The following is a 22267-nucleotide window of genomic DNA, read 5'->3' on the forward strand; positions in this document are numbered from 1 at the left end:
GCAGGGGATGTGGCCTGAGGTCCCCTGTGAACCCCTGCCGAGTGGGGGAGGGCGTAGTCTCAGGTCCCTGCTGATTGCTCGTTAAGGCTCCTTATGGGAACTTGGCTTCAGCTGTGGGTGCAGCCATCTTTGTGACGAAGTGATGGTCAATTAGCATATCCCCTCTTTATTAGATAGGATAAATAAATAAATAAAATGTTAAAAAAAAAAGGAAGAAGAAGCTTTTGCTTAGTTCTTGGGCGCTCCATGCTCTAGCACTGCTGGCAGATACATGGGAAACCAAGGTGTTTCCATCCTTGTACCACAGATGACCAGACACCAGAAGGTGCTGAATCAGCTGAATGCCCTTAGCCAGTGTTGCTCAGCAGTGCACCAAAGGGTGTCCAGTTCGATTCCCAGTCAAGGACATGTATCTGGGTTACAGGTTCGATCCTCAGCACCTGTCACAGCACATACGGGAGGCAAACAATCGATGTGTCTCTCTCACATCCATGTTACTCACTCTCTCTCTCTCTCGCTCTCTCCATCTCTTCCTCCTTCCCGCCCTTCCACTCTCTCTAGAAAAAATCCATGGAAAAAATATCCGCGGGTGAGGATTAACAATGACAACAACAAAAATTAGCTGGGCTGATTCATTATTATACATCATGGCTTCCTTTAAGCAAACAATCACATAAACACAAATCAATAAAAAGGCTGTTCCAGGCAGCTCAGTTGGTTAGCATCATCCTGATACACCAAGGTTGCAGGTTCGATCCCTGGTCACGGCACATACAAGAAGTAACCAATGAATGCATAAATAATTCGAACAACAAATGGATGTTTCTCTCTCTGCCCCCCTTCCTCTCTCTTTCTCAAATTAGTAAATACAAAATAAATAAAAAGGCTGTTCTTTTCCCTACCCACTGACGAGGCAGGCGGAACAAAGTGTTATGGGGTAGGCAGATTCCAGCAGCGGGGCCCATGTTTTCTCTCATGACCTGCGGCCCCACCCCAACCAGTGTCACTCACAGAGAGACCAGACCAGAAAGGGAAACTGGAAGAAGTAAGAATAAATCACCTCTACCCTCCTCCTCCAGGTTGCCGGCCAGAAACTACTGAAGAATCTCTTGGAAACATTTAAGAGACTATAAGGCTGTGTGTGTGTGTGTGTGTGTGTGTGTGTGTGTGTGTGTGTGTGAGAGAGAGAGAGAGAGAGAGAGAGAGAGCAGGTTTGCTTTTTTTACCCTCCCAGACTATTTTCTGATTAAATGTCTTCTAAGGGCTTGCATAGGAGAGCCTCGGAAACCCCATCTCAACAGAAAAGGAGGAACACACAGGACTTCCCTCTTTCCTGGCCTCCTAGAAGCACAAGCACTTGAAGATGCAGTTAACTCGGTTCTCGCCATATTTCCAGGAGACGAGAACCATCAGTCCCGTTTTATAATCTGGGACCTTGAGCCATGGAGAGGGCGAGCCACGTGGACGCAGTCACGCTGCAAGTCGGACCCAGTCGCCCAACCCAGAACACGCTCTCCTGACTCCTAGACTGGCACCGCCTTCTCGCTCTCATGCTTGACCCCAGGCCCTGGCTAACAGGGTCAGCAGGGTGCGGCTCTGGGTAGGTGGTCTTGCTGGAATGCGGAGATATGGAACCATTAAGCCTGTCATCTCGAGACAAGCTCCCGATGTCCCAATGGAAGGATTTTTCAGACCAGGGTTTTGAATTGCTCTGTGTCTCCGCGCTGTGTGTGTGTGTGTGTGTGTGTGTGTGTGTGTGTGTGTGTGTGAGAGAGAGAGAGAGAGAGAGAGAGAGAGAGGAAGGTAGTTATGGGTGCAAAACCACAGCCAAGTCAAGATATTTGCTCTCAATCTTGCACATGTCAACCCATGGCGAACTTTAGTTCTTTTTCTAGCATCAATACAAATATTTTTCTAGCTTCTCTCCTTCATCCTCCCTTCTCTCCCTCCCTATTAGACTAATAGACTTCCCAAAACTCACTGCAAGGGGATGGAGTGTGTTGGTCTAAGTCAGTGGTCGGTAAACTGTGGCTCACGAGCCACATGAGCCGTGGTTTGCCGCTCTGTTGACTAACGAGTTTGCCGACCACTGGTCTAAGTATTGTAACAGTGTAACAGGTTCCTAATGGGGTAGCATGTAAAGCAAATGTGGAAATTAGGCTGAGGTGGCTAGGTGCCTTCCCTAAGGGCCCAGAGTGGGCAGAGCCACAGCAATGTAGGGCAGAGGGCAGAAAACAGCTGCTGACAAAGGCAAAGTCAATGACCCTCAACATCTGAGAGGAGGAAGGTGATAAAACATCATCACAGGGGTCTGAAGATAAGACAAGATGAAAGTTAGGTGACAGGGAACTTGGCCAGACTGGTCAGCGCTTTTTAACATCTGAGCTACCAGTGGACTCAGGTTTGGGTTTGGTTGACTATCCCTCAATCTTGTACTAGTCCTAAACTAAAACTAACCCCTGACTTGCAGTCCTCTTCCCTTATTGGCAAGGCATGATGGGACAAGTGGGTTTTCCTGGTGAGAAGTGGGAAAAGACTGGGACCCCAGGGCAAAGGAACAGGTGGCAGAGTGTCTCTGGAACCTCTTTATAAGGTTGATTTCTGAGACGAAAACTACTACTACTAAGGATCCAAAAATAATAATGACTGCCACTTCAAGGCAGACACATCATGGAAGAGGAATACCTGAGGCGACTGTGAACTTCCATTTACTGGCTCACCTAAGACCTCCTTGAGGTCTTTTTATACATGACAGCTGGGGGCTCCCCAGCATGAATATGTAAAATGATGCAGTTGCATTGAAAAATCTTGCAAATTCCACAAAAAATTAAACAGAGCTGCCATATGACTCAGCGATTTTACTCCAAGGTTTATGCCTAAGAGAGCCGAAAACATATCTACATAGAAACCTGAAGATTAATGTTCATAGTAGCATGATTCAAAATAACCAAAAGTAGAACTAACCCAAATGTCCATCAACTGATGAGTGGATAAAATGTGGTATATCCATGCAATGGAATATTAGTCAGTCATAAGAGAGAAGGAAGAAGGAAGGAAATGCTGACACGGGCCACACATGAATGACAAGGTTCTTGAGGATATGACGCTACGTGAAACAAACCAGTGACAAAGGGACAGATGCTGTATGAGTCCACTGATATGAGATACCTATAGGAGTCCAATTCATGGAGACAAAGTAGGATGATGGATGCCAGAGGCTGAGAGAGGAGGATGGGAAATTTGTTGTTTAATGGGAATAGAGTTGAGTTCTACAAGATGAAGAGAGTTCTGGAGATTGGTTGCACAACAATGGGAATGTAAAATACTGAAATGTACACTTAAAAATGGTAAATTTGTTATGTATATTTTCCAAAATTAAAAAAGGAATGAAGTAATAATACTATGACATGGATGACCTTGGAAACATTATACCATGGAAGGAAGTCAGACACTAAAGACCACACAGTGCATTGTTTTATTTATAGAAGGCACATCTATGGAGGTAGAAATGGATTAGTGGTTGTCTAAGGCTGGGGAACCTGGTGTAAATGAGGAGTGACTGCTAATGGGTGAAGGGCATCTTTTGAGGATGGTGAAATGTCCACAAAGTCAATGTGGTGATAGTTGCATAATTCTGGGAATACACTAAAAACAACTGCATTTTTAAATGGGTGAACTGAATGGTATGTGAATTATATCTCAATATATATCTGTTAAAAAGTTAAAGCAGGAAGAATGAAAATGAACTCTGCTTCTTTTAAAACATGAGTATTGCCCAGCCAGCATGGCTTAGCGGTTGAGCGTTGACCTATGAACCAGAAGGTCATGGTTCAATTTCTGATTGGGCACATGTCTGGGTTGTGGGCTCCATCCCCAGAGGGGGGGGGCGTGCAAGAGGCAGCTGATCAATGATTCTCTCTCATCATTGATGCTTCTATCCCTCTCTCCCTGTCCCTTACTCTCTGAAATCAATAAAAATATATTAAAAATAAAATAACAAATGAGTATTGTTAGGTTGTGTGACCTAAGAGTATCTATGGTTGACAATTGCACTCTCTTAATGAACAGTGGGACATAAGCCTGTTGCTATGACAGAATAGGGGAGGAATGTTATTCGAAAACAGGGACACAGCTGACTCCATCTGAAGAAGTTAGAAAGACTGTCTGCAGGCCTGAAGGAAAAAAGTACCCAGGCAGCAGAGCTATATTAAAAAGTTCTTTAAAAAAAGTTGTAATGGGTCAAATACATTTCTAGACAAACAACTCAAAACCTTCCATACAAGAGGCTTGCAAAGTCTTTCAGGCCTGATTGCTAATTTAGCATTGACTAGTTTTTCTAACGCTGAGGAAGTCCTACATTGTTTAATGACTTTATCACCTCTTTTGATTTCTTGACAAGAGAAGGTCAAATGTGCATTTCAGCTTGCTTCTCATCATTCTGCATTTGAACATGCTCCTGGGACATTTTAATAGGCAATACCGGCAAGGATGTTTAAGATTAGAATAGATTGTACCATAAAAATGACATTAAAAAAGACTGTTCAGCCTTAAAAAAGGAAGGAAATCCTGTCACATGCTACAGCGTGGATGAACCTTGAGGACATTAGGCTCAGTGAAACACATTGATCACAAAAAGATAAATATCGTATGATTCCACTTACATGAGGAACCTGGAGTAGTCAAGTTCACAGACAGAAAGCAGACTGGTTGCCAGGAGGGGGAATGGAAAGTTGTTTAATGGGTAAAGAGTTTCAGTTTTGCAAGATGAAAATGTTCTAGAAATACATTGCACAACAATGTGAATATATTAACACTACTGAACTATGCACTTAAAGATGGTTAAGATGGTAAATTTTAGATTGTGGTTTTCACCACAGTTAAAAATACTGGAAGGACAGCATTGAATTAAAAGCCTTAATAAAAATTTCATTTTTATTCTATTAAGATATGACTTACATGGGAAGAATTTTCAAATGTGACAAAGAAACTTGCTGGCTGTGTTTGATCCTTATTTTTTATTCCTGCAGGAGTAATGAAAACAGATCACTTGGTTTAATTGGGTGATTATTTTTACTTCCTGGTTCCTGCCTGATTATGCAATGCTTTTGGTTACAGATAGGAAAAAAAGCAAGTTTATGTGCTAGTCTATTATTTTTATGACACTACATTACAAAGGACTAGACTGAGAAATAGTTCTATTTACATCAAGTTTTTATAAAAACTTACTTCTAAATAAATTGGAGTTTGGGGGGCCAGGTCATGAGGTAAGGTATTTTCCCTAAGGTCTAGGAGCTGATACTATTTTATATTTCCAAGTGTATTCTTATTTTAACTGGTCTTATAATATGCACTTGCTTCCTCTTTCAACAAACTTAAAAGGTCACAGAAACTATCTTGAGTAATACATCAAGTCTTTCATAAATTTTGATTTCATCAGTTTCACTCCAAAATGTAACCACTGCTTAAAATGGGCTCTGACAATTAGACATAAGATAACCACCCCCCCAAAACACACACACACACACACACACACACACACACACACACACACACACACACAAACAACAACAGATGTTCATTATAATCATGGATCTCTGAGAATAGCTACTATTCCATACATATTCCTTGGGCTTTCCTGGGCTATCAGCTCTGTTTTTAAGCAATAGTCATACTGATGCATTTGTGTGTTAAAGGCATGATAATACCCATTTTCTATAAACTTTGCCCTAGGCCTGATGGGTGTTCTAACATTAGATTTATAGGAGATATTCTTGAATACTGAGAATGAGTCAGTAGCTAAGATGTCAGAGCTTTCAGAATATACTGGTGATTATTTCTAATGATAAAGCTGTATTATATTTACTTTATTCTCTACTTGGTTAACCAAGAAGATGTTATTTGGGCAGTTGCTACAGCAGGGCCCCCCTTGCCTAGAGCCTGGCTCTGTAAAAATAGACAATCAGCTTGGAGAGGGCTCCGGGGCTCACCCACCACCTTCGTCCATTATAGCTGCCCCTTGGTGTCCACAGGGGATTGGTCCCAGGACCCCCCTCAGATACCAAAATCTGTGGATGCTCACATCCCTTATGTGAAATGGCACAGTATTTGCGTAAAGCCTATGCACATTTTCTTATATAATTTAAATTATCTTTAGATTACTTATAATACCAAATACCATGTAAACGCTATGTAAATAGTTGTTGTCCTGTATTGTTGAGAGAATACTGACAAGAAATAAAAGTATGTATATTACAGATGCAACCATCATAGGCCTAACTACATAGTTCACATCAGCAACTTTTGTTAACATAAAAACATTCAAACCTGTAAAGAATTTTTGTGAGTTTATTTGAGCCAAACTGTTGATAATTGCCAGGAAGCAGACTCTCAATGGATTGGGATAATGCTCCGGAGAATGGCAGGTTACTTGAAATCCATTGGTGATAACTTAGGGAGGCTGGAGAAAGCAAAGGGGGGCGGGGGGGGGGGGCGAGGACCTCTGGGATTGGATAAAGAGTAAAATGATAGACACATACTTCTTTTACTTAGGTGGGTACAGGATAGTTAATAGCCAACAATTAACATGATAACAATAACAAGAAGGAATTTGTGGTAATCTGTCCTGGTGCCCAGGGCATTTGGTTTTGCCCTGAGGGGTCCAGAAAAAAGGGAAGGTACAAGTTACCGACATTTCATAGATGCAAAAAGACAATAACTCAGTTAAGGTAAAGTTTAATTTCATATTATCCATTGTGGTTACTTTAGATCTTTGAGTTTGCAAGATTGCCATGCAGGCCTTCCTTGAGCTTGTCAGGTTAGCATGTGGCCCCTTTTGTCCACACTTTAAATAATTCTTTGAAGCTGTCAGAGAAAGAAACTGAGGTCCAAAGTGATTCAAGCAATTAAGTGATTACCCACGGTCACATTCTTTCACTTTCACATTCATTCATTCATTCATTCATTTATTATTCTAGTATTTATGGATCAAAGTTGCCTCTGTGCCCAAGTAGTTAACAGAAACAATCCTGCATTCCATGCTTTCAATCCAAAATGAGAATCAGAAAAGGAACCATCTGATTGACATACAGGACTTGTGTTTTCGAATGGCTAATGGATGGCCTTCTTTCTATGTGAATAATTTGACTGTTCCCAGGTGTCCACCACCGTTTCTACATGTTCCTATCTTGGCTCACTAATCTTCTGTTCTGGGCGTGTGAGAATAATAATTATACGTGCGCACATCTACATAAACATATATAAACGTATATGTATATTTAAAGGAAACGTGTTCATTTTTTAAGGCACAGAATTCCTCTGCTCCACGTGACTACAAGACCTGCTGACTCCGAGGAAAGCCAGTCCAGTCTGGGCCCTGCGAGTGATGGAAAGTGCCAAGGAAAGAATGCTAATGATTTTTCCACTAGCTGAGCCCATCGAATATTTATATAACACCTTGATCAAAAGAGCTCAGAGCAATATTCTAAGTAGCTGAACTGTAACCTCATTTTGTAAACAGCATATTTTAAATACAAAAATAAGCTTCTTTACCAATCTTTATCATTTCTTAAAAATAATCACAGGCTACATTTCATAGAAAGAAGACTAGAAGTAAAATTGTGAATGGTGATAACCTCTGGGTGCTGGGATTATAGGTAACAAATTATTTCCTGTATTATTTAAAACTTCCACAGTTAACATTATAGACTTTTCCATTAGGAAAAATATCACATAAGACACTTAAAAATAGACCATAAAACTCAACCTCACTCATAATTTTAAAAATAAAAATTAAAAAAATTCTTTAAACATATCATATTGACAAGTACCTAGTATAGGCCGGGGGACAGCAAACAAGTCCCTGTCATAGATGACGGATGGGATTACAAATTGTCACCAGCTTTTTGGAGGACAATTTGACAATATCCATCAAAATTTTAAATGCACATACTTCTGAATCCAATAATTGCACTTCTAAGATTTTTTTCTTATATACTTGCATAATGGTGCAAAGATATATGTTGAAGGATTTTCAATAAGGAACTTGTTAATTAAATTGTACTATATCTATATAGTGATTCACTCTGCAATTGTTAAGAATTAGCTACCTCCATATATATGATTATAATTTAGTTTAGTGCAAAAAGCAAGTTGCAGATCAGTGAATATAACCACTTTTGTATATAATTTTAAGAGACTGTAAATACACATATGTGCTTGTGTGTACAATTAACATATCTGAGGGACTACTCTAAAATTAACTGTGAAAATACCTCTGAGAAGTTAGAAGACTGAGGTAGGTGAGGGTTTTTTATTTTTCGAAACTAATATTCCTTGATATTATTTGAATTTTGTTACACTGAACATGTATTTTTTAGTCTAAACAGCTTTATTCTAACATCACTCTCATACCATATAATACATCATTTTAAAATGTTTTCCAGTGTATTCACACATTTGATGTTTTCAGTGTATTCACAGAGTTCCACCATCATCATCACAGCATGCATTTTTAAAATGGTAACTACTAATATTTCTTGAAAGATGCTCCAAGAGTGGCAAGAGAATGTGTGTATGCGACATGATCAGAAAAAGTTTGAACAGTAAGAGAATGATCACATAAACAGGGAGGAAAAAAAAGAAAATGAAAGAAGATGGAAAGGGTCAGAGACAAAAATAAAAAGAAAGATGTTAAATGAGTTTTAACTAGGGATAGGTCAGATCTGCCTTGCTATGGATGAAAGGGGCCACAGGCTAACCTGACAAGCTCAGGGAAGGCCTGCAAGGCAGTCTTGCAAACTCAAAGACCTAAAGTAACCACAAAGGATGGTCTGAAATTAAAACTAACTAAAGGCAGTTATGGTGGGTAAGTCATGTCCTAGGCCAGTATCTTCACTCACAAGGACAACCTTTACCTTAACTGAGCCTATCTTTTTGCATCTAAGATAACATACCTATGAAATGTCAGGGTAACTTGTACCTTCCCTTTTTTCTGGACCCCTCAGAGCAAAACCAAATGTGCCTGGGCACCAGGACAGAGACCATAAATTCCTTCATTGTTATTGTTATCATGTTAATTGTTGACTGTTAACTATCCTGCACCCCCCTAAGTAAAAGAAGTAGGTGTCTATCATTTTACTTTTTAACCAATCCCAGAGGTCCCCCCCCACCACTTTGCTTTCTCCTGCCTCCCTAAACTATGGATTTTATGTAACCCATTTACATCTCCTCTTCTGATTGTAATGTATAAAAATAGGTGAAAAACCGCCATTCTCCAGAGCATTATCCCAATCCATTGAGATTTTGCTTCCTGGCAATTGTCAACAGTTTGGCTCAAATAAACACAAAAATTCTTTACAGGTTTGAATGTTTTTATGTTAACAGCTAAATAAGCACATCTGGATTTCATAACAAACAGATCAAGGTAAGATGCTAGGGCATCCTATATAATAAAGAGGTAATATGCATATTGACTGTCATGCCCTTGCACAAGATGGCTGCCCCCATATGGTCACAAGATGGTCGCCACAAGATGGCCGGCAGGGGAGGGCAGTTGTGGGTGGCCAGGCTTGCAGGGGAGGGCAGTTGGGGGCGACCGGGCCAGCAGGGGAGGGCAGTTGGAGGCAATTGGGCTGGCAGGGGAGCAGTTAGGCGTCGATCAGGCTGGCAGGCAGAAGTGGTTAGGGGCAATCAGGCAGGCAGGCAGGCGAGCGGTTGGGAGCCAGCAGTCCTGGATTGTGAGAGGGATGTCTGACTGCTGGTTTAGGTCTGAAACCGGCAGGTAGACATCCCCTGAGGGGTCCCAGATTGGAGAGGGTGCAGGCTGGGCTGAGGGATGCCCCCCCCCCCCGCCAGTGCAAGAATTTTGTGCACCGGGCCTCTAGTAATAATAATAATAATAAAAGCAGCACTTTTTTTTTTAAATAAATCTTTATTGTTCAGATTATTACAGGTGTTCCTCAAAAGCAGCTCTTGATTTGATGGTATTGCCAATATTTGGATAAACCAGATTCTATGTAAATCTGCAGACAGCTGAATATTAACTCCATCTCCAGAAGATACAGATAAAAAGAATTTAGAGAAATATATTTACTTTGAAGTTGCTAGAAATCTCTCCTCTCTTAGGAAGGTTGACAGTGAGATGCTCATTCTCAAGCAAATACTTCCTGGACATCAACATTTGGTTAAGAATATCTGAGACCTCAAGGAGAGCTGGACAGAGAGAAAGGGGCTTCTGAAACATACTGACAAACAAGCACAAACCATGCAGGACCATTTAGACTCTGGCTCAGAACATTTTAGAGGAAGGATGAGAAAACATACATTTGAAAGACAATGTTTCATGAAAACATTCAGCAAAACTCACACTTAATCTGTAAGTAAAGTAAAATTACATTTCCTCTGGGACTTTCCCTTATTAAAATCTTCCTTGAGCACTATGGATCTTAGGAATGCTTTGTAGAATATCACCTTGCTCCCCTTTTCCATCTTTCACAAGCACAGTTCAGAAGTTGGGCAGCTGGAGGAGTCCCTGGCACCAGGAAATTGATTAGGTTGGGTCCTATGCGCTCTTATTTACTTAATTAGGGCTGTGTGGTGACTGTGGCAATTGTGCTAGTTCAACATCAATAAAATAATGGAAATGTACACAGGACAGCCACGCCCATGCAAAACCTGTTTTTATATAGGCGTAAATGTCAGATTAAAAATAAAAGTCACCAGTTTTTGAATTAGAAAACTTTAAAGTAATGCTGGTACAATGATATATAACAATTAAAAATTTAAGATCAGTGCTATCTGTTAGGGCAGATCATCTTTAAAAGTATCTTAATTTAATAATAGTTTTAAAATCTGTTGAACACCTGTTCTAAATTGTTCACCTTGTGGCCCAATTCCAAATCAAGGAACACGGAATCCTCGATAACAAGCAATCCTTTGAAGTATTTTAATATGGTGTGTTTTCTATTTCTCCATGTGCTTGTGTGTGTGCACGCATGTAACACACCATATTATTGGAAAAAAATGTATTGCGCATGCTGGAGACTGTTGCTAACAACATAATTATCTCTATACATTCTCTGATTAACTATAACATCTTAGGAAACAATATGAAAACAAAATATTACTATCCCTGGTAATATGTCATTTAAGACAATGATCAGACTATAATTCTTAGTCATTTATTTGCTTAAAAGTAAAGTCACTTTATCAAAAAGGTTACTACATCCTGTCCTGTAACTGTGAAAACAAATTAAAAATGGAGCTTCTCAGACCTTCAAAATATGCAAAATGGTAACTGAAAGAATGTCACTGTGATGACAGTTAAAACCATCCATCTCCATGGGCTAAATGTGGACACAACTGGAAGCTAACCTTGGCTTTCAGGCTCGAGGTTAGACTAGGAGGACTTCTATTGTCATCGGGACAGGTGGCAATAACCTTAGATGGGGGTGTCAGAGCCTCCAAAGTCTCCTTTTAGATCTTACATCAAGCTACAATGAACCCTGGCTTAGAAACAAACTTTGAGTGCCAGAAAGCAAAGGTGAAGGGTTAAGTGCTTGTTATTTTTTATTTCTTAGATGCTAAAATGTTTTAAAAAGCAGGGACAGCTCAATTTAGATTACAAAAAGGCACTCTGATGAAAAGCAAATGTGTTCCTAAATGTATTTTGAAGTAGATGGTTAGAAAGCTAATATAGAGTTTGTGGTCTAAATATATCATTCTTTTAAGAGGCAGAACATATTGTTAAGGGGGGGGGGTGGGAAACAAAACCTCTACCATAGGACTTATGGCATATAGTAACTAAAATGTTTTTCCATTAGTTGACTTTTCAATGTTGAGGAATATTGTTCAGTAGACCCGAGAGAAGTCCTAAATTGGAAAAGCAGCTGAGTCCAAGGTCATCTCTCTTGTTTCCAAATATATCTTGAAACAAATGCAAGAAGGGCACTTTGCTGAGTGTTATCTGGACATATATAGTTTCAATCAAATTCTTCAAGAAGTGTCAGAATAAAAGTTGAACATTTGTTTGACATTGCCAAGTCCCTAGCAAGTGGGTCTCCTCAATGGCCAGGGCGCGCTAGCCTCGGAGACTTGGCAGTTATTACAATAAAAAGAGGTTCTTTCTCCTACTCTCAAGAAAGAGAAATTAAGAACAGTTAAACACTAGCTGAATCTTTTTCTAACATTTTTTTGGTATATAGGAAATCATATAAACTTATAAAAATGTCTCCCGACAAAAATATGTTTAAACATTCTGTTTCCCAGTAAATTCCTTGGAATGATCAGTTCTTTTTACTTATCTGAAAATGTTCTATGTAACAAGAAAAAGTGAGGGTATAGAGGACAGAGTTGTAGAACTGAATAAAAGAATTAAATGCTGAGTTTTTGAGTTAGTGTAAAAAATATCCCCCAGCCTGGTCGGCATGGCTCACTGGTTGAACGTTGACCTATGAACCAGGAGGTCATGGTTCAATTCCTGGTCAGGGCACATGCCTGGGTTGTGGGCTCGATCCCCAGTGTGAGGCATGAAGGAGGCAGCCCATCAATGATTCTCTCTCATCATTGATGTTTCTATCTCTCTCTCTCCCTTCCTCTCTGAAATCAATAAAAAATATATTTAAAAAAACACACATATCCCTCTCAATACAATGAAACAAGTAACTAGCTGACTGCCTACACTGCTCTCCTTTGTCATAAAAAAGCAAACCAAACTTAGTCCATGATTGCAGTCTCCTGTGAAGACAACAGTTTGTCATTCTCTATAATGGAGTGACTCCCTCATTTTGTCAAGGGTCCAAATGGAAGCAAGAATATTAAGCACAACTGTGATTATTGGATACCAAATAGACAATGATTCATAATCGCACCAACTAAAAACCTTCAGCAATTGAATTTCCCTCCTTTCCCAGCTTCAACTCCCTTATTCCCTCCAGACTGTGGCCCGTACCCCAGGGCATTCCCTTCCTCTTCTCCAAGGCGCTCTTGCTCCCTCCCTGAGTCAAATTCTACCCATGCTTCTAGGAGGGTTTCAACTTATACTGTCTCCTCCTCCAGCCTGCCCAGATTTGCTGTTGTTTTCCTTTGAATTATCTCTCAACTCTTGGTCCCATTCCAAAAGGCTGAACTGAAACTCTTAGAGACCCCTAAACCCCCAAAAGAATGTAAGGAAGTCTGAGTTCTGATTTTTCCCATGAAAACACCCTCTTTGATTTTTAATATACCAAATACTTCCAGAAAATTTGAGGTGCATTTGTTTGCCTACTAGATAATCCAGTGCTGTAAACTGCTTCAACTGTAGACTACATTTCTCATCTTGATAACTGGACTGAGTTCCCTGAAAAGAGGAGCCATGTCTTTTCTTACTTGATGCAGGCGAGGGCCAGTGAATGCATGCTGGTTTCATTCCTGCCGTCTGCCCTCCGTCTGTCATCCGTCTGTCTGTCCTCATGCTCTCCCACTCACCTATCCAACTCTTCCTCATCTTTCCAGGCCCCATTCACTTCTCCCTCTTTGATGAAGACTCCCCTTTGATCCTTTAGTTTTCCCTAGGTCTCTGTCTTGATGGAAGTTCAATGGCACCACAAAATTTAGCACTTGGCTATTAGGTTTTGATATGTTTACTGTTGTTTAATCCAGTTAAGAGGGACCCTGTCTTACACTTTTACTGTACCTTTTCATAGAGTCTAGCACATCCAATTACAGGGCACGAGAGCTTGGCACACAATAGGAACTCCTTTCCCTCTCCCATGCAACTGGGGAACAACTGTGCCACATGAGGCTTCCCATCACTTCCTGAACATTCCAGGTCCTTAACTGCCTTGATGTCTTCACCTCTCCTAGGCCCATCAAAATCCCACTTCATCCTTATGAATCCAGCTTAAGTCCTGCCTTTTCCCTCTACCCTCATACCCCATGTCAGAATTAACTGCTTCTTCCTCTGAGATCTCTGTTCTTTTCTACATAACAAGAATTTGAACATTTTTTGCTCATTAATATTGGAGTCTTTTAGACAGGGAGCTCTTTCAGGGCAAAACCAGGTCATGTTCATTTTCTAGTTGGCACTTAACACAGTGTCAGGCACACAGAAGACAATATCTACATATAGGTGAATGAACTTACCATTTCATTCTCAAATTAGTCAGGTAATATCTTACTAATTTCCTTGGTTTACCCTTGGTATTTTCTTTTTTAAAAAAAAATATTTTGATTGATTTCAGAGAGGAAGGGAGACAGAGTGAGAGAAACATCAATGATGAGGGAGAATCAATGATTGGCTGCTTCCTGCATGCCCCCCCCCACCCCCCCTGGGGATCAAGCCCACAACCTGAGCATGTGTCCTTGACCAGAATTGAACCAGGGACCCTTCAGTCCACAGGCCAACGCTCTATTGAGCCAAACCGGCTAGGGCTACCCTTGGCATTTTCATAGGGGCAGGCAAGAAATGTCTACAAAACTGTTCAATGGATTCTAGTTTTGACCAAACAAAATTAACTTTGTGGCTTTGCTTAATATTTTATTATATTTCAATCTTATGTTTCATTGCAGCATTGTCATATGGAAAAACTGGACTCAATCTAAATGCTCAGCAACAGGAGGGATATATGATTTAAAAACTTTCACAGAGATAGATTTAAATTATGACCTATAGAGCTTCCATTTGCTCTGTATCTAACACTATTATTCACTTCTCTTATGCATTTAATTGACATTAATTTTCAGTATGATTCCCTCATCTAGTTGGTTGAGTTTATTTTTAATCACTTAGTCAAGTTTGTTCTTTAGGTATAGTAAGTGGACACATTACAGAGCTACTGGAAGTCAAATTTGTTCAATCTTGGTTTGTCTAACTGCTTTCTGAAAAAATTTTTCTTCCTCTGTGAGTGTGCTGCACGTTCAGGACCAAGAAACGAATCAGACTGGGTTCTTTTAACAACGGAACAGGGTCCCCCATGAGGAGCGAGCCGCACTGCGGTCACTGCTGAGGTGGGGAAGAGATCTGCTACAAGCCTTGCAGTACTGATTCCTGCACCGCGGAGAGGTTGAAAGAGGTCCTTCAAAGTGCCCAATCTAATAAATGATTACGTGAGTCATCCAGGGGTTCCTTTCAAGCTCTGGATCCTGTGACTGTTTACCAGGTTTCACGTGCAGTGTTAGCAAGTGGCCAATCCAGGAACCTGCAGTTAAACTCTGAACTGGGTGGGAACTCATGCTTTCACTGAAAAACAGGAATCTTTCATTTCCTCCTGTGTTCTGAAGAGTGAATTTCCACAGAAGTAAACCAAGTTTGGTGACTCAAGTCTCTGAGCAATTCAAGAGAGGAAATTGCAAAATTGTTGAGAAAGTACTTCCAATTTGCCAAAAGGGGGAGCACCGGAGCAGAAAGCATAGGTGTCCAAGTCTTGTTTGGATTCTGTGTTTTAGTTTTTTATTTCTTTTGCAAGGATGGGATGAGACTAAATGACAGGTATAGCCAACTTTCTCTTCGTAAAATTGTCTTAAGACAGGAAAGACAAATATTGAAAATATACAGTTAACTTTGAAAGATCCCTCTCTATCTTCCTCGGGTAAAAACCTCATGCCTGGCTGCCACACAGCCCACAGCTCTCATTAAACTGCTCTCATTAAAAGGAAAAGGAGAAGGAGAAACAATTACATATTCAACAAAAATGTAACTTTATTTCTCTCCTAGATGCCACGGATTGTTTAAAAACAGTATTCGTTGCATATATAATCTAGATCTCACCTTTGCTACAACAGTGGAGAAGTTATTGATATAACTGAGTTGAATAAAAGTTACCCACTCCCTAAGGCTAAACACTACTTCCTGCCAAGCAAGAGGAATGATGTAAGCGCCTAGAACCCTTTGTAGAAACAAGTCTTTGATTCACACTCATTAGTCACTAATGTTGGGTGAATAAAATGCTTGTCTTATTGAGGTTTCTATAAAACACACATCTCCATACGAACTCATTTTCCAATACAAACTTGATCTGTCTTTGTAAAGGCAGCTTTGGCAAACTACCTATTTGTGCATAGTTTCAAGTTCAATTCAGAAGAAATCAGCAAATTTATATATTTTTAGTTTGAGCAACATATTCAGTCTCTTATTTTACTCAAATTGCCCTTTTATGATGTTAGCTTAAAAAGGTAAGAAACAAACATACTTGGAAAATGCAGAATGGAAAAATTTCCAGAAGTTTTATATATCCTATCTAATAAAAGAGTAATATGCAAATTGACCATCACTCCAAGACACAAGATGGCCACCCCCAGTGGTCAAAGATGGCTGCCTCCATGTAGACACAAGATGGCCGCCACAAGATGGCCTACAGGGGAGGGCAGTTGTGGGCAGTTAGGGGTGACCAGGTCAGCAGAGGAGGGCAGTTGGAGGTGACCAGGCTGGCAGAGGAGGGCAGCTGGGGGAGACCAGGCCAGCAAGGGAGGGCAGTTGGGGGGGGACCCAGGCTGGCAGGGGAGGGCAGTTGGGGGGGACCCAGGCCTGCAGGGGAGGGCATTTGGGGGGGGACCAGGCCTGCGGGGGAGGTCAGTTGGGGGGACCAGGCCTGCAGGGGAGGGCAGTTGTGGGTGATCAGGCCAGCAGGGAGGGCAGTTAGGGGTGACTGGGCCAGCAGAGGAGGGCAGTTGGGGGAGATCAGGTCTGCAGGGGAGGGTAGTTGTGGGCGATCAGGACAGCAGGGAGGGAAGTTAGGGGTGACTAGGTCGGCAGGGGAGGGCAGTTGTGGGTGATCAGGCCAGCAGGGAGGGAAGTTAGGGGTGAGCGGGCCAGCAGAGGAGGGCAGTTGGGGGAGATCAGGTCTGCAGGGGAGGGTAGTTGTGGGCGATCAGGACAGCAGGGAGGGAAGTTAGGGGTGACCAGGCCGGCAGGGGAGGGCAGTTAGGGGCAATCGGGCTGGCCGGGGAGCAGTTAGGCATTGACCAAGCTGGCAGGGGAGTGGTTAGCAGGCCGAAGTGGTTAGGGGCAATCAGGCAGAGGCAGGTGAGTGGTTGGGAGCCAGCAGTCCTGGATTATGAGAGGGATGTCCAACTGCCCGTTTAGGCCCGATCCCACTGGACATCCCTCAAGGGGTCCCAGATTTGAGAAGGTGCAGGTTGGGCTGAGGGACACCCCCGTCCCCCCATGCACAAATTTCGTGCACCGGGCCTCTAGTGTTATATAAACAAATTAGGTAGAATAATACATTTAGATTTGACAGTTTACTGAAATGACTTCTTTTATTATTGCTGCCCACTGAATTAAAGCAAAATGATAGAAAGTATTAATCTAAAGAAGAAAGTTAAGGGCTCTGCAATTTCCTGAGATCTGGTTGGACTTCCATCTGCCTTTTTAGTTTGTATACAGAAAGAAAGAGAGAGGGAGAGAGAGATAGAAACATCAGTGGAGAGAGAGAATCATTGATCGGCTGCTTCCTGCACGAGCTAGCAACCCAGGCATGTGCTCTGACTGGAAATCAAACTGTGACCTTCTGGTTCATAGGCTGATGCTGGCCGGGCTCCACTGGTCTTTAGACAATGTGCTAAGAACTAGCTGGTATATTCTCCGGACTTGGAAAATCCATGATCTTGTATTTGGTTGGTAATAAGATTTAGAACAGACAAGATACTATCCTATTATAAAATTCTTCTTGAAGGACAACCTTTAAAATTGGATTATTTCCTGAACCGACACAGAAAGCAAGATAAGCAGTGGCCTTTTGGAATTTACAGTTTATACAGTGAGTCCCATGTAATGGTTGGCAACACTAAGTCCCAGGACAAGGAAATATGTGGACACAGAAGCAGGTTTTGCAGGCTACATTTTTCTCCTTTATTTGGGCCATCATGTGGAAGACAGATTATTTTCCAAAACTATTAAGTACTCGCATCAACCAGCCAGCTAGAGCATCCGTCCTGAAGGAGAAATGTAATAGGCTCTTCTTCTGTTAGTGCCAGCTGTCCAAAACTGTTAGAGTTAGTCAACGCTGTTTAATGTTACAATCAAATCTGGACATGAGTGGGAAAGTCACTGTACCAAACCCATTAAGCTGCGTTACTAAATGTCCAATGTTACATAAAAACTATAAATAACTTTGTACTGTTAGGTTTTTTTCCCAATTTGCTTTTCTTGAAGCAATAATGATGTTCTGCTTCAGTTAAAGTAATTTTGAAGCTGCCTTAGTGTTTAATCCAAATAATCTTTTGGTGTGGAATAAAATGGCAAGCAATAATCAAGTCAGAATTAAAAGCATTCCCTGGAGTATCTGTTGTTAACAATTTTGAAAATGAAGAGAAGAGCCGAAACCGGTTTGGCTCAGTGGATAAAGCGTTGGCCTGCGGACTCAAGGGTTCTGGGTTCGATTCCGGTCAAGGGCATGTGCCGTGGTTGCGGGCACATCACCAGTGGGAGGTGTGCAGGAGGCAGCTGATTGATGTTTCTCTCTCATCGATGTTTCTAGCTCTCTGTCCCTCTCCCTTCCTCTCTGTAAAATATCAATAAAATGTATTTTAAAAAAATGAAGAGAAGAGCACCAAAAGATAGTAAAGGCTAAAAAATTAAACACAAGGCTTAATCATTTTATAAGTGGACTTTCCTTTGGGAAATAAAATGCTGTTTCTGTAAGGGGTATCTAGTCTTTTTTCAAATATATGCAAAGGATTCATGCTCTCGTTCAAGGAACATCAGTCACTTACTACTTAACAAGAACAAGCCAGCAGCCAACACTGAACAAACACGTCTACCTCAATGTTCAAAACCTGACCAGTGAATTAAGAAGAGTTTGTTTCCACACACTGAAACCCAGCCTTGACTCTGTGTGGTTGATCTAACAGCTGAGCTAAAGGCACAAAGGAGGGGGCTGGTGGTTGGTATCTGCCCAACTAGGAGGCTCAAGTAAGCTGAGGGCCAGTTCAAACCACTTAATAACATAGAAATGCTTTGTTTCTTAAAACTTGTTAGAAGAAGTTTCTTCTACACTTACCTGGTAAATGATTCTTGGGATAGCTTCTATAATTACCAATAATCTCTATGCTAGTAAGTTTCTCTGATTACCAAGAAAGAAGCTTTCAAACAAAAATTACAAGTAGGACACATTTGGGAACAAAGATGCAAAGCCATAATCAATGTTGTATATTTTGAGCAGGGGTAGAAACAATTTTTTTCTTCATTAATTCCCCCCCAAAAAAGATAGCTAAAAAGAACTAATTAACCTACGATGGACATGCTAACAATTTCATATTTGAGTGTCCAAACCTAAAGGAAAAACATTCTGAAATGTATCTGAAAGTTGAAATGAAACAAATGGTGGGATATACATTTAATATCTTTCTTTAAGCAAAAATGAAAGGAATCTTCAAATACCTTGTCCAGATGAAGCAGAGACTAGAAGCACTTTGAAGTCTTGAATTTCACTTGGAATCCTGTGCTAACTTTTTAGCACATGATAACACCTATATTCTGTGACTTTTTTTAAAATTTAAAATAACAGTTCCCAAGACCTAAGTACTATTTTAGATTTTTAATGAAAATAAGTGATAGTCCTTAAATTTAATACATACTATAACTGTTACTTAAAACATAAATTTTGACACTATATAATTTTTAAATAAATAGCCATGATATGTACACCAAATTTTATTTGCCTTTAAGTAATACGAATATGTTATTCAAAATGTTAAATTTTCTTGAATTTGACAGAAGAAAAAGAAACTGAAGTGAAACTGTAGGAATTGCTGAACTTCAGATAAATGTTTCTTCAAAACAAGAGATACTAGTTCCTAAAAGATTCTTCTAAAGTTAAAAAAAAGATTAAGAAAAACATTAAGCTATAGGGTTACTACATTTAAAATAACTACATGTTTCTTAATGGACATATGTTTACATTTACATATAGTAAACTTCGTCCCCCATCTCATAAAACTCAGAAGACTCCCCTGATGTCTAAACTAAACAAAAATAAAAGGCTTTTTTTCATATTAAATACTTTAAAACCTAAATGTGTCTTAACATTATTTTCCAAAAAAGCTTAATAGGGAATGGCTAATCCGAAAGCAAAATGTTGCACAAACCACTTTCAAGAAAAGAAATACACCACGGGAGTATGCTTATAGAAGTCGTGTCAGCTAAAACCCCGAGTGACGACACATGAATTCAGAGTATCAGCCGATCCTCTCCTCCCTCCTGAATTACCTGACCAATGGAAGTTTGGTTTTGTTGTTTCAGAAAGCACTGTTTCTTACATTCCATCAATTGTTCAAAATCACGCCACATTTTCACTTGTTTCATATTTGGACCGTGACTTTCTCGGACAGCTTTTTGTTTCTCCCGAAGTTTCTATTGTCAAAAAAAATAAATAAATAAAACAATCAAGAATAATTAAGTCTCAGTTACAGGGATTTACTTCTATTGCCATAATCAGAAGAATATGCTATGCTTTGTACAATCTATAATAATAAAAGCATATTATGCTAATTAGACCGGATGTCCTTCCAGACAACCTTCTGGATGAAGCCAGGGCTGTGAGGGAAGCTTGGGTCCCAGGTGCCTGCCAGTGGCTGGAAGTAAGCCCAGGTTCTGGGTGCCAGAGGGAAGCTTGGGTCCCGGGTGCCAGAGGGAAGCCGGTGCCGGCAGTCAGGAGAAGGAAGGCCTACTCTTGCACAAATTTTGTGCATCAAGCCTCTAGTTCATGAATAATAATTGAATCAGGTTCTTCTATGCTGTATGAAAACTAAGGTTATATAAGTTAAATAAAGTTTTCATTGACGTAGGACAACCTGAAGTTAAAAAGCTAACACAAAGAAATATAAAAGAAAAGGAGGGGGAAAATAAAGGGAGTCAGGAAAGTGGAACAGAAAAAAGAATGCAGATTTTGGGAGTCGGAAGACTTGAGTTTCAACCTTGGCTTTGCCATAGGCTCTAAGTAAGGCACTGAATGCCTATAAACTTCAGTTTTCTAAATGGTCAGGTAAGGCCAATAAGAGGGGATACTTATGAAAGTACTAGAGGCCTGGTGCACGAATTTGTACATGTGTGGGGTCTGGCTGGCCCGCTGGCCAGGAGGAAGGGCCGTGGGCAGTTGGCCAGCCAGCCCCACCCCCTGGTCGAACCCCTAGTCAAGGGGACAATTTGCATATTAGCCTTTTATTATATAGGATTATGCTTCATAGGGTTATTTTTTCACATGACATAATAGATATAAAAAATACATGATAAACTATCATGTGTTATGTTATTATTAAATAGTGTATTCTTTCCTGACTCATTATATGCTCTATGTATGCATATATTTCTAAAGGAGAAGGTTTAGTGATTTTTTTTAAAAGTACACTATTAAATCGGCCCAAATCCTTATTAGAATTATGTTTGTTACTAATAACTGATATGGTTCCACCTACTAAAACTTCTACTCACTGACTCTAAAATTACAAATGGGAATAAGAAATTGCAAAAATGTACTTTGGGTCTACATTGTGACCAAATTGCAAAAATGTACTTTGGGTCTATATTGTGACCAAATTGCAAAAATGTACTTTGGGTCTATATTGTGACCAAATTGCAAAAATGTACTTTGGGTCTATATTGTGACCAAATTGCAAAAATGTACTTTGGGTCTATATTGTGACCAATTGAGGAAGGGTGACTGAAAGGAGGGGTAGCACAGAGTCAGAGACAAAGAGGAAAGAAAGGAAGGAAGGAGAGCAGAGGAAACAGAGCAGATGACAGCGCACATAAGGGAACAGTGACAGAAATACACTGACACTGAGCGTGGGAAATAATCAAGAAAGACAGAAAAGCAAGCAAAGACACAAACAGACTACACAGAGGCATTCTCATCTTTCCCTCTTTTAGGATATAACTGAGATACTGGCTGACCTAAGGACACCAATGAGAAGACTGGTAGTTGATATTTGCCCAAATAAGAGGCTAAACTAAGCTGAGGACCAGATTCAAGCCACTCACTAAAAACTGCCCTCTCAGCTATGGCTAATGAGAGCAAAGGTAATAAATAGCAAGCAGTAATAGGAAACAAAACAGAATTAAGAAAATATAATTTAAATATCGCCAGCAAATTTTTGACACAATACCTGGCATGTAAATACATCTATTTAAGTCTATGTTACAAATAAAGTATCTTACAAGAAATATTTTTATCCTCATAAACTAAAACAAAAAGAGTCAGATCAAGAATTTTAAAAGTTCTGAGCATGATTTTAAGATTAAGTTGCTACTTAACCTATTACTTTTCTTATATTATTGGAATAATTTCCTTGTCAA

At 40.3% G+C, this 22267-nt stretch overlaps 1 protein-coding gene across 3 annotated transcripts in view; it reads right to left on the reverse strand.

Annotated features, from left to right (window-relative positions):
- Positions 1-17804: 17804 nt before the first annotated feature.
- Positions 17805-22267, reverse strand: part of IFT81 (intraflagellar transport 81) — a 130528-nt gene continuing 126065 nt past the window's right edge. For all 3 annotated transcript variants that reach the window (XM_080650634.1, XM_080650635.1, XM_080650636.1), the window contains one exon: positions 17805-20326. In XM_080650634.1, coding sequence (XP_080506760.1) covers positions 20144-20326 — 183 coding nt within the window. In that variant the 3' untranslated portion in view covers positions 17805-20143. The remainder of the gene's footprint in view (positions 20327-22267) is intronic.

This window comes from Plecotus auritus (genome assembly GCF_963455305.1).
Source record: "Plecotus auritus genome assembly, chromosome: 13".
Lineage (NCBI taxonomy): Eukaryota > Metazoa > Chordata > Mammalia > Chiroptera > Vespertilionidae > Plecotus > Plecotus auritus.